The 14,182-nt window shown below is 33.0% G+C and overlaps 1 protein-coding gene and 1 long non-coding RNA gene across 2 annotated transcripts; both read right to left on the reverse strand.

Annotated features, from left to right (window-relative positions):
* Positions 1-258: 258 nt before the first annotated feature.
* On the reverse strand, positions 259-2,932 carry LOC145801313 (uncharacterized). Its single transcript, XM_082892353.1, has 6 exons — positions 2,783-2,932; positions 2,532-2,690; positions 1,787-1,895; positions 1,600-1,655; positions 1,462-1,516; positions 259-541 (listed from the first exon to the last, which is right to left on the reverse strand). Exons 1-6 carry the CDS (start codon positions 2,930-2,932, stop codon positions 450-452), a joined length of 621 nt encoding a protein of 206 aa, XP_082748479.1. The 3' UTR covers positions 259-449.
* Positions 2,933-3,888: 956 nt separating this feature from the next.
* Positions 3,889-5,388, reverse strand: LOC145801314 (uncharacterized). Its single transcript, XR_014342612.1, has 3 exons — positions 5,105-5,388; positions 4,390-4,429; positions 3,889-3,944 (listed from the first exon to the last, which is right to left on the reverse strand). It is a non-coding gene; the product is annotated as an uncharacterized LOC145801314 (long non-coding RNA).
* Between the last annotated feature and the right edge of the window lie 8,794 nt (positions 5,389-14,182).

Raw genomic sequence — 14,182 nt, forward strand, 5'->3', positions numbered from 1 at the left:
GTTTCGGAATCTGTGCTGAAAGCAGGTACCACTACTAAAAAAAACACTTTTTGCGACCGCTACAAGCCGTCGCAAATAATAAAAATACAGTCGCAAAAAACTTTTTGCGACGGCCTATGCGACCGCAAATGGGGGACGCAAATGTGGGGGTGGCAAATACTTTTTGCGACGGCAAAACAACGGTCGCAAATTATTTGCGACCACCTAAGCTATTTTGCCGTCGCAAAAAAAATAAAAAAAATAAAAAATACTTTTAGCGACCATTGTTTTACTGTCGCAAATAATTATTTCTTAAAAACAAAATCATATACGGGTTTGCTACAACAAAAAAATCAATTACAAGCACCAAACAATTTTTTGTTGATGAAAAATAACAAAATTAACAAATTAATTAAATTTATAATAGACATTATCCATTAACCATCCTTAAATACACTGTACTAAAAAATTCAAGTCTTCAAAAAAAAAAAAAAAAGAGCAACATAATCTTTGGCTCCCAACATCACCCGCTCGATCATATCAACTATTCCCTCAACAAAATCTGCAAAAACATATATCAAACTCAACCAGGCGCCTTCATACTATAAAATGCTATGTAATTAAACACAATATAAATTCAAAGAGACAGCCATTCTTCAAAGAGGGAAATCCCAACTATTGAAATTTTGAAAATAAAATAATATATGAGTTAGGAGTTTATTGGGGCCAACTGAAAATAAAAAGTCCGTGCAAGTCATGTGTACAAAACTAATTGCATCAAAATTTATAGAAATTCTGATTGAAATCTTTTCCAGGTTAAGCAGTTTGGTTATCACATTGAGCAAGCTGGAATGACTATTAAACTGATTTGAGAAATGGATGAATGATCATATGCATATTAACAATCTAAGCAAGCACGGTAATTAAATGATCAACACCAACAAATCAATGTACTTGAGGATATCAGTGAATATTAATAAGAAAAGAGACTAAGATCTAGTACACTACCAAACTATTAACTTATTTATGAGTAAATTACACTAACCTCCCTGAGGCTTCAAGAAAATATAGTAAACCCCCCATAGTTTTGTCATTATTACATTGGGTTTCCTTGAGTTCTTGCTAATGCTTACCTCATGCATGAATGGCACTAGCATGAAAATTTTAAATCTAAAGAGGAAAAAAAAACTAGCTACAAGAAAGCAAATTGTGCTAGCAAAAGATGAAAACATTTATTAAAATAAAATTGGCAGATTAATGATAAGATGGCACTTCTGTTAAATACTGTATCGAAAGGAGATGGAAACGAAGTACTACTCACAGTTTGAACAGCCAAAAATACCAGGAAAACATCCCTGGCCACAAAAACTCTGAATTTTATATAATCTCAATACGCCACGTGAATGATTACATAATCTCAATACAGAACATAAACTTAAATCCACCAGTTCATTAATTGCAACTGTTGATAACAGAACTTACCATCTAAATCATCCACTACACTTTCTTTCTCATCACTCAACAAGTCAGTATGCACCTGAATTATATACAGTGGTTACAAGACCGTCAGTAAAATTTTTAGAAAGACTCTAATCATTCAATATAGGTATAATAACTCACTGATTTTTTCTTCTTCTTTTTCAACCCAGAAAAGGTACTCTCAAGACCATCAGAAACTGCAACAAGTATAAAGTAATGCATGTAGCAACATAATAAGAGATCCTTCAATAAAGGGGGGAAAAAAAGCATGTAAAACAAGGTATGTAAATTACTTCTACAGTAATTCTTCGCCGTAGAGTTAACATACCTGATAAACTTTCAGTTTTCTCGGCCAAGTTGTCCACAGCATCATCTGCAGGATCTTGAATTACAACCTTCTTCTTTTTCTTCTTTTTAGTTGGATCAAATGGGGCATTCTGCAATGTAATTATATATTAACACCAATGACACAATGATGTACTTAAGCTATCAAAATGCCATGTGGTTAATTCATATAGGGAAGCAATAGATTTACAAGGGGGTCAAAGGGCACAACTTCAAAGCAATTGTAATAAAAATATTGATGCTTAATTGACAAAGTAACAAATTCAGAACAGCTCAGAATCATCTCTCATCCTAACTATACAGCATTTAAGTTTATGGCATTTCCATAATTACTTGTAAGAGAGCAAAACAGTTATAAATTAATACTTGTTAATATCCCAACCTGAGCATACTAGGGTTATAGGGTCAAACTACTTGCTTCTACTCTGAAATTAGAAACAGATGAATATGTACTTGATATTGTTCGCTCTGATACATTCAAATTTTCCATTGCAGGAAAAACCAAACAAACAAACAAAACAAAAATCAGATATGTAATCCAAGAAAATGACAAGTCAACAGTACAATAAATTATCATATAGCTTGAGTAAACGTGAATGATTACATAATCTCAAGTTAAAAACAATAATGTACTACTCACCATAATGTATTGAAGAAGAAATTGAGAGATATACACTAATAGATATGGAAAATGCAAGAAAATAGGGCAAGAATAAGATGAGTTGAACCAGCGGTGTGCTTAGAGGAATAGCTAAAATCATTTCTATCACATCCACGATTTTTTGAAGAGCTGGATGATCATCGCATTCATTCAAAAGAAATACAATTCTCTGTTGAAGAATTGTAACTAGCTCCACCATCTTAACCATCACAGGAGCATTTGAATCCTAGACACAATTAAAAAAGGAGATAAAAGGTTAAGGACCAAACGAGTTTAAAAAGTAAATTGTAAAATACATAGAAATAAAGCTTGGAAAACCTTGTAAAAAATATATGCATGAGCTGATTTATGAGACGAATTTAATTTCTGTTCATGCTCCAAACAAAGGCGGAACAAGTGTTTAAGAGCAAGTTTAGCATCCAAACTGGACAATAGTAATCCCTCTAAACCTGGACAAAAAGACATCATATGAAAGAGAGCTGGGTGGCAGAATTAATAACTAATCTTTTGTCCTTCCATTCATATTTAAGGTGTCAGCACACTTACTCATCAGTTCAATAGATAACATAAGAAGCTCCAAAAGGTCCAATACAACAGCATGAGAAAATATACATAAAAGAGATCGTGCATAAGGATATTCTCAACTACCCAGAATCTTACTGATAAAAACACCAACCTCCACAAAAAATGGCAAGCATTATGATATAATTGTAACAATCAGCAGAAAACCATTGAAATCCAAAACCACAAATACTTGCCCAAGAACTTCCATGTGAACGATTTGCATGCTTAAAATCAGAATGATAGAAGCTTCACATAATCCAAGCCACATAACTCACAAAATAGATGAGGGCAACCTTCTTACACTATAAACATGTACCAACTTATTCAAAGAGAGGATATGAATACTGCATACACCTGCATGGTCAGTTCAATACTGTGCTTTAATTTGGTAATCCCTAGCATATGTTCAATTTGAGTGAATAACTAACTTCTTGGTATACTCTAATGTAGTTTTTGCAAGTTAACCTGCAACTTCATACTGACATTTTAACTCTATTTTCTTTTTCTTTTTCTTTTTTATAAGCCTGGTAACATGTTAAACTAACTTATCAACTAAGACCATGTTAGGACATCAAAGCAAAATCTTATTTCCTCATCCAGGTTTGATATCTCATTTATTATAACTTTAAAAATCCATCATCTTGAATGGCCATTGCAGAAAATACCAGCAAATACTCAAGTGCTTATTGAACCAATATGAAAGCCGAAGTTATTTTTAATACATATCTAGGGCACAACTTTAGTAATTAGCTTTGCTGGCTGGCTCCAATCATGATGAAAGCTGCATCTAAACATGCCATGTACAGGACAATAAAACAATTTCATTTCCAGAACTTCCAAACAACCCCCAGAACTTCCAAACAACCATCGTGAATATGTGGAAAAAATTCAAACCTTAGAAAGGAAATAGGTCCCCCTGTACACAGCAATGTGATTATCTATAAACAAAATACATACCCAGGTAGATATGTAGATATATTTATATACCTATACATAATTTCCCAGATGAATATATATTAGTACATTGCTTCAAGCCTCAGCCATTACAACATGACAAAGAATTCAATGCAGCAATGTGGAACTTCAAATCCTATTCATCGAAGTGGAACCAGAGAACATGAACTTGTTTACAGATGACAAATTTTGATTGATTGCCCCATTGTATTCAAAATGATATAATTCAATAAACAGAGTTAAACCAGGAGAAGCAAATAAACAAGGAAATTTGTGTCAAATTTTTATACCCACAACTTAATTACTTTGCAAGAGCAAACTTTCCCTTATACAATTTCAAGTGCCTGAGTAAACATTGAAATTCACAAATACATAATATATAGAGTTACATAGATAGGTGTGTTTACCTGAGGAGGACGAAGGATATGACATAGCAGAGGTGCTGATCTGAGAAGAACATCAAGGAGAGTGTGTGAGATTGAGGGATAGAGAGAGGGAGAGAGAACAAGATTAAGAGGCTAGAGAAATTCTTATTGAGAGAGAGAGAGATGAACATAAAATAAAATAAATAAAAAAACACATTCAAAAACAAAAATTTAGAAAATTAAAATAAAAATAAAAATAAAAAAAACCAGAGCATACTAGCTTCTGAGAGTTATCATGATAAAAAAATTAGAGAGCTACATTTTGAATATTGCTTCTAATGAGATGAGAATATCAACAAAAAAACCTTCTCTTGTAATGCTTGTACAAAGGCCTCAGAGGCATCACCACTAGCAATAGCCACAAAGTTCTACGATGATTTTCTCAAACCAACTAATCAACCAATAAACACGAAAAAAATCATAAAAAGAACAAAAAATTAGAACAAATCGAGCAATTTATGGATCAAAGAACCGAAACAGAGGTAAAAAAAAAAAAAAAGAAGTAAAAACAGAACCGATGACAGATCTGCATTGCGATGCTGAATACATATACATATGCATATAAGCATTCATGTAATTATGCATTGATAGGACGCTATGTACACAATGAAGCTCAAAGATAGTCTTTGTGTGTGTGTGCGCGCGCGTAATGTAGGTAAATTTTGAGGTAGGTGAAACGCATGAGAGGTGAGCTTACTCTGCTGCATTTGAGTGCTCCGAGAGAACTTTTCCATGGTAGACTTAGGGTTTCTCTGCGACGAATCGCGCAAATTGCAGAGAGAGAGTAGATAATGTGTACGCAAATACAAAGAGAGCGAGATAGTGTGTGAGAGAGAGATTGAGAGATTGAGAGATCGAGAGAGGGAGAGAGATTGAGAGATCGAGATAGAGAGATCAATCGATTGAGATCAAGAGGGATAGAGAGATTCATATCGGTGAGCAAAAGCGAGAGAGAGAGGTTGAGCGAGCCAAGCTAGGGCAAAACTAAGGAAATGGAGCATATAAGTAAAAGAAAATAAGAGAAATAAAAATATAAATTGGAGTTCTTTTTTTTTTTTTTTTGCGACGGCTAAACAAGCAGTCGCAAAAAAATAGTCGCAAAAGGTCAATTTTCTAGTAGTGTACGCTCGAGCGGAAAAATAGACGCTCGAGCGGAAAAATAGACGCTCGAGCGGACTGCGCGAGTTCAGCAGCTTAAAAACGTGATTTTTAGATCATTTCTTACATTTTCTTTTCCCCTCTTCTTTGCTCTCATTCTAGGTCCGAAAACCTAGCCCTAAAAACCTTAATTTCCTCCACTTTTATCAACAAATCCACCATGGATCTTGCATTAAGAATGGAGAACAAGAGAAGATCAACATTTTCAACCGATTGAAGCTCGGATTTGTGACGGATTCTCATCAAAGCTTCGCTCCTTTGCTTGATTCTTGAGGTAGGGGCTCTTGTTCTTCCTCAACACTTCCGTAAATAGATAGATTTGTGGTATTTTGATTATATACATACAAAACCTACATTTTTGGGCATTTAGAGTATATTATGAGAATTGGGGATTTAGGGTTTGAGATGTTAGGAGTTCAATTGATGGGTTAAAATGGTGGATTGTGAACCCTAGGTGTATAATCAATGGGAAAGTTGGAATAAAAAGTAATGGGTTAAAAAATTTGATTTTTTTTTCTTGAAATTTCTAGGTTTTCTAGAAACCCTAGGTTGATTCATGATGATAATCAATGATTTGGCCCAAATTGAATGTAGAATCATGAAATTGATAGGTTGAATTATATACGTACAAGTTTAATTGGAATTTGGTTATATTTGAAAATTATGTTTAAAATTTGTGAATGAACTTTGTTATGAGCATTGTAAATCATGCTATAATGAGAAAGGAAATTGGGGGAAATGATTTATTAATGATATAGATGACATAAACTCGGTTATGGAATGTTGAGATGGGATTTAAAAATTTACCTTGAATTATGTTGAATTATATCTAGTGGTGTTGAATTGAATCATGTTGAATAGTGTTGATTATGTTGAATTGTGTTAACTATGTTGAATTGTGTTGAATTAAGTTGAGTTGTGTTGGGTTGTATTGATTTTGGGTTGATATAAATAAAGGAAATTTTTCCCTAATTGGATCAAATTGTTATTTTGTATAAGCAATTAAAATTGTCAGTGTAAATGTGAAATCGGAGGATTATTAATGATGATGATGGAGTTTGATATGCATTATCACTCCTATATGAGATTTTGGAAAAAAGCATATCTTCAAAGGAATTTATATATCGGTTTAGATGTATTTGTTTTGGGCTATCGGTGGAGGATAGCTGTGATTGGTGTAGAAATTGTATGTTGACTAGGCAAACCGGACTATTTATAAATCATGCATATCATGGAGAATGCAATGGATTTTGAGGATTTAAACTGTATGTTTTGGAAAAAGATTTTGGAAATTCTTGTGCTATGTTTAAGAGCACTTGTTTCATTTGAAAATCATATTTTGGATCACATGTATTGTGCTAGTTGAAAAGAGTAAATAATATGATAAGTCTGAGAAATGGTTGTCATTGAATATGACGGTGTGTTTTAATACATTCTATATGTATGATTGTTTGGGAGGAGAATGGGAATGTACTCCATGTGTGATTGTGTGATTAAATACATTGTATATGCATGTTTGTTTGGGAGGAGAAAGGGAATGGACTCCATTGTTTGGGACGAGAAAGGGGATGGACTCCACTGTTTGGGAGGAGAAAGGGGATGGACTCCATTATAACTAAGTTGGCCGGAGTATCCTGGGTGAAAGTCCCGAAATTTATACATGGGTGCCGATCCAGCAGACGAAATTTTCGTAAAATGGCAGTTTGAAGTGTTTATGTATATTTTGTATGATTGGGAAAACCACTGAGTTATAGTCTCAGTTTGGTTGTGAAATAATGAAATTTACTCATGAATTGAGAAGAATAAATGAATTGAAAATGAACTGAAGGGCAATGGATTAAGGATTGAAATTGGCATTATGTGGGTAATTGGATTAAGGGCTAGCGATGATGAACTCAATGGATTGCTTGTGACAAAAGGGAAAACTATGAGCTTTGTTTTGTAAGTAATTGGGAAATTGAATTAAAAAGGGTTTGTGATTCTTGTGTTATGTTTGAACTCTAATCTTTTGGATTTTGATGTTATGGAGTATGGTAATTAGAAATGGAAATGAAATGTGTAATGTTAAAATGGAAACGAAATGTGGAATATTAAAATGGAAACAAAATGAGGAATAATTTGGAATCGGGTTAATGAATTTAAGATGATGTTCTTCCTTAAGTGTTCTTGTTTTCAAAGAAAATTTATGGCTTCTTAATGATGAGAGACTACATTTATGGCAAGGAGTTTTCTTAAAAGGTTCAAGTAAAATTTTAAGAAAAGATACTTTTTGGTATAATAGTTTGAGCTTACAAAATGCCATCTTACTAAATGATATTACTCTGCATGCGTGATCATTTCTATCTATGTGGTTGCTATTGTTGTAGACCTATGAGATTCCTACTGGGCATTAGTGCTCACCCCTCGTTGTTTTATTCTTTTTCAGGAAGAGAATTTTGGATTCATTAGTTGAAGAGTATGGATTCTATGTACCTTATGTGTAAAACTTATCATAGATGTTAAGCGAATGAAAAATGTATCTTGTGGTTTGTAATTATTTATTTGTAGCTCCGTAACGGAAGTTTGGCATGTATTATTGTTGTCATTGTAATATTCATGGAGAGAGAACATGTATCATTGTGTTTCTATCACCCAAGGGTAATAGACCTTTAAAAAAAAAATGGATCTAATTTAAAGGCTTTGGTAATGTTTCAGAGTAATTGAAAAATGGGGCGTGACATATTAAAAGAATTTTACATGCTACATAAATAATAAAAAAAATAATATATAAATAAAAACAAAAATACAAAATACTATGGCATTACATATTCACCGTAATGGTGCAAGGCATTTCTACAAATCCAATAAATGCCTCTCGATTCACCATAGCTCTGACATCCCCATGTGGACAAAAAATAAACCTGATCTTTTTTATCTAAGACTTTTACCTTATCATCTCAACCTAGCATTTTAGGCATCAAATATACTTTTTCCCATTAAGGCTTCCTTCTCGTCTTTTGCCTTACTTTCTTTTGCTATACTTCCCTTCATCTATCATATATTAACGTGGCTTCAAAATATTGAAAGTTTTTCTTTGAGAATTTTTTTACAAGATTGAACCACTTTACCTTATCTTTCCAATTGAAAAACAAGGTAGCCCAATAAAGAAAAATAGCATGTTTCCTATAAAAAAAAATTATAATTATATTAATAAAAAATAATAAATCACTAAACAAATGAAAATAAAGTATAATAGATAATATTATATTCTAACCTCATTAATTTAGCATTGTTAACATGTCGCTTAAATTGGCTGTATAGCATATAGAAATGGTCTAGTGCCGGAGGGTATGGAAGGGACTTTTCATTGGTCGCGCTTATGAATCCCTTTTCGGTGCAGATTAATAATAGTTTTGCTTGGGACTAGGGCTTGTGATCCCTCTCTTAACGGCAGAACAAAAATAACAAAGGAGCTTTCCTATCCTAAGCAAGCAGCGGAGTCGTAGACCATTGCTTAATGAAAGACGGGGATGGGATCCTTCTTATCCCAAGCTGTGAACTCATGGTCAAATTCCGAGGGGAGCTTTCCCTTCTTTAACCTTCTGAAGCGAGAAAGGAAAATCTTAGACTGATTCACTTCCTCTCTTATCCTTAATCGAGTAGGGCGAGCTCGCTTTCGAAAGAGCTTATTCGAAGGGGACAACAAGCGGGCCTTGCGCACTACTGCCTTATTTGGACAAAAGAGAAGAAGACCCCTTACTTAGAAGGGGGGATTGAAGACCTACTTACATTAAAAAAACTAGGATCAACAACCCCTTCTAAGTAAAGGTTATGTGCAAATAGTTGATTGGATTCATAGGTACACCTTGAGAGAGCCCTCTTTTTCTTTTTGGTTGAAGAATTCTCCATTATCCTTCTGGCTACCGATATTCTACCTATGACTGAGCGAAAAGAAAGCTTGATCACTAATACGAATAAGCAGCCCGGTTCACTTGAGCGTGAGCCAGCCTTTGTCCTCTCTTGTGAGCGCATTTTTCCCTATTAATTAATAAGTAAGAGGGTTAAAGGGTCTCAAGTAAGGGTAGCCGCACTCTCTTTCTCTTATATAACTCTACGTGGAGGACCTTCGCTCTTAGCCTTTAAGGAATCCTTAAACCTATAGACGTTGTTAATGAGCTAACCTAACTAATAGAATCTCTTTCCTAAGTAACGAGAAGGAATGGGGAAGAAGCAGAGTGACTTTAATTGCGCTTGTAGCTTGAATTCTTAACCGTCCCTCCATCTTGACTTAGGCATTAGATAAGGGCCTCCCTCTCCTAAAGATGTAGCTAGTTGGGAGTTATTAGCTAGGTAGTTTCTTTCCTTCGTATCCGCCTAGTTGAAGCTATAAGAGAGTGCCCTATTGTGTGTCTCAATTATTTAGTTCGCAGAATAGTCCGCTGATGAGAAGACAATCTGACAGAATATCTTCTTAGGGTATTGAAGGGACTTTCATTGGCCACGACTTCCCATCCCTGCACCGTGAACATCCAATTAAAATAAAAGAACAAAATGAAGGCCCTTACTAGTGTACTCTTGTGTAGTCAACAAAATGTAATTTTAATTTCCTATATATATATACATATATTTGTCAAGTATATTATGAACAAGTAAGTACTATTATCATTATTTTTCAAGAATAATTTAAGCTTCCTCACCATTTTTAGATCAATGAAACACAATTTCAACCATTTTTTTGGCTCATTCATCTCTTTTAAAGGTGGCGGCCGCACTACTACAAAACCTAAATACATTACACTTTTTTTTGTGTTATGTATGTTATTTAATCACATTATTTAAGTTTTGTCAAAGTGTGATTAAAAAGGATCATTTTTAATCACGCGTTTTAAGTGTGATTAATAACATTTAGGTCACATCTTTTAAGTGTGATTAATAACATTTATATTACATCTTTTAAGAGTGATTAATAATTAATAAAACCTGTGATAATAAATATTTAGATTACATCTTTTAAGTGTGATTAATAACTAATAAAACATGTGATAATAAACATTTAGATAACAGATTTTAAGTGATTAATAGCTAATAAAACATGTGATTAATAATAAGATAAGATCACGCGTTATATGCATTTTTCATCACAATTAATGCATGTGATAAAAAAAAGGTTAAACATATTTGAAGAATAATCAATATTATTTTTATACGCACATTTGAAGGATGTAATACACACTATATACTATACTTTGAATCACGACCACAAATTGAATGAAATAACGTCATATATTTCGTAAATGAAAGTTAAATATGTTCAAAAGTATATACAAAGGAATTAAATAAAAAGTTTTTAACTGTGCTTACGTAAATTAAAAATTGAAAAAACGTGAAAAACTAAGTTTTGAATTCTTACCATATTTTGCATCTCTTTAAGAAATTTCTGACTTGAAAAATGAAAACACAAATTAATTTAGAAACTGCTAGAAGCGTATGACTAAGCTAACTATTTCTAGAGATTGTTCTAGTCTTACAAAAGATAAAATCGGATCTTTTCTCATCACACTGACTCTTTATTACAAGTAATTCTAACCTTCAAGTCACCATCATTGATTTACCCCCCCAAAAAAAATAATAATAAAATAAAATAAAACAATAATAAGAGGCAAAAAAAAAAAAAAGTTGAAATAACAATATAAAGAAAATCGTAGTTTCAACTCTTAGGTTATCAAAAATACCAACTGAACCGGAAGTGTAATGACCCAAAAAAAAAAAAAATTAAAAATAGCCAGCGCATAATTTAATTGAGCAAATTTTGGAATTTGATTGCCGTGTAAATTCTGTGCGAAAATAGTTCGGTTTTGTATTTTTTTAAAACTAGTTCCCGACCTCAAAAAATTATGAAATTTTTATATGTTGTTCCCATATGAGTCTAGCACGTTGTATGAAAATTTCAGAATTTGATGATGAGTATTTATTTTATGAAAATTTACGGACTGATTGGTGTTCAGTTTAATTTATAGCAGAATTTAAAATTGAGTTTTGGGTGTTCGGACCATAATTTGAGATAAATTTGTTGGGTCTATCTTGGTATATAATTGGACCATATTTGGCTTATGGGTGGGACCCATGACTTAGATTTAATTTAAATTGAGTTCGTTTAATGACTCATATTTAACTGTTTGGTCTTTTTTGATTATATCATTGGTAGTAACCACCTTCGGAGTTGTTATTATTTATTATATAGGTTTATAATAAATATTTGATAGTTGATTTTATGGTGTGTACCATTGGTGAAAAATTATATATTTTTGTAGTGAATAAAATGGGTGTATATTTCGTAGTGAGCAAAATATTATATTTTGTGGTGTACAAAAATGTTATATTTTATGGTGTGAAAAGATTATATCATTTTTTTCATTTATGTTACTAAATTTATAATGATATTGAAACATACTTTTAATTGAGATATATATATATATATATATATATGTATATGTAGAGTTAGATATTTGTACTGATTGGAAAATATTAAAATAATAATTAAAAAAAAAAAGAAAAGACAAACACCCACGTGGGGTTGTCCACTCCTTTTCCATTCTTTTCTTTGAAATTTCCAGAGAGCTGCTTTGCTCTCTCCCACTTTTGGTCCTCTCTTTCTCTCTCTCTCTTTCTCTCTCTCTCGGCTCAGTTCTCTTTCCCTCACAGATTTTTATTTATTTATTTTCTTTGACATTCATCAAGTAAAACCTTTGATCCATCAAAATCGATTAAGTTTTAGACCTTAGTTCTTGAGGCCAAAACGAAGAGCTTGGCGAGAGCAACATTTTGACCGGTGGAGATCGAAATTCGACAAAATCGAAAATTTGGATTTTTGCTTGTTTCCTCTTTTAGCTTGAGGTAGGGATTTTTCCTACACTTCTTTATGCATTTTTACTTGATTATAGGGAGCTTAGAGTTGTATATAATTTAATTATAATTTTTGAAATTTTTTTGAAAAATTTGATTAAAAGAGAAATTTTGAGAAAAATAAAAGTTGATACCCAAATTACGAAAGTGTAAACTTGGAATATGTTTGTAAGGTTATGAAAGAATTATGCTTTAAATTTGAACAAAAACGGACTTCGATTCGATTGGTTTTGAAATTTTTATCGGTTTGTGACCAAAAGAGCACTTTTAAAGAAAATGAAGGAATTACGCTTAACTTTTGGGGCTTTTGATCAAAATAGGATTTCATAGTTGAATAATGCTTAGAGAATGAGTTTGGAAAGAAAATAATGCTTTCTTGGGCATTAACGGTATTATTTTGCTTAATGTATCTGTAATAATAAAACTGACACGGTTAGAAATGGACCTTGAGAGGTTACTGAAAGTGATTGTGATATGAAAACTAGTGTAGTTGTTTATATTTGATGAGATGTGGATTAGATTGTATTTATTGGAATTTTTTTTTGAAATTTAATTGTTTAAATATATGTTTAGAAATATCTGTTTTGGGCTATCGGTGGAGGATGGCCATGATTGTTGTAGAAATGCATGAGACTTAGATACATTGAACCACATTCCTCATTTGTTGCATTGGATATTGCATTACATTCATTTCATTAGAAATGTATCTATTTTTGAGAAATGTTTGGAAATGTATCTGTTTGCGAGAAGCTGAATATTTGGTGAATCTGGATAGGGGGTGTAAAACCACGCGGTTAGGTGTCGAGCCTTCCAGTTTACTGGTAAAAATGACAGTGGTAGTGCATTAGGGCCTACTTGTAAACACTCACCTAGAGTTTTACAGAGCCTGTATTCATGTAACAGATATGGTTTAAAATGGAAATGATTTTATATCTGTTGTTGCATCTAAGCATTGCATGCTTTATAAAAGGAGAGATAAATTGTTTTATCATGAGCATGGCATGAGCATACTCCTCTTTAGTCTTGTCATGGTTCATATGTTGTGTAGTATATCTCTACTAGGCTGTGGCTCACCCTATAAGGAAACCATTTCAGGTACAGGTACTATGCCTCCGCTAAGGCATTGACTTGGGAGGACTCGGAACTGAGGCTTCATTTTTGTTTTCTTGTTATTTGTTGAATGTAAGCCCGAGGCTGTATTTGCATTGAGTTGAAACTCCATTTTGTGTAACCAAGAATGTTCTTGGATAAATTTGTAAGCCTGTAGGGCACTTATTATCTTTTTGGCTTCCATTTCATGCTTGTTGTAAAATGTATGCTTAGGATTGGAACTGGGGCATTGAGATGTGAATAGCATGTATTTGGCATTTGGGATTTAATGAAAATGGATGTATGGAATAGTTAGCTATATATATGTATTTGTCTATCATGTGGGTTTTGTTGCATAAATAGATATACCTTGCCAAATTTTCGGGGTGTTACAACTTGGTATCAGAGCTATCGGGTTTGAATACTTGGGGCTCGTGGGAAGTGGTTTTTATCACAGTGGGTTCATTTCGCTTGTGAGAAATGTTGCATATCTTATGTGCTATGTGATAACATGTTTACATGACTATGTGGGTATAGGGTTAACCTTCTGAGATGTGATTTGCATCCATGAAATTCTTCGAGGTCCTTTTAGAAAAGCGCCTGATCAATGCTATTTCTATTTGGAAGTCTTTGAATGTTTGTGGAA

The sequence above is a fragment of the Camellia sinensis genome, chromosome 10 (assembly GCF_055761805.1).
Source record: "Camellia sinensis isolate YWXY chromosome 10, ASM5576180v1, whole genome shotgun sequence".
Lineage (NCBI taxonomy): Eukaryota > Viridiplantae > Streptophyta > Magnoliopsida > Ericales > Theaceae > Camellia > Camellia sinensis.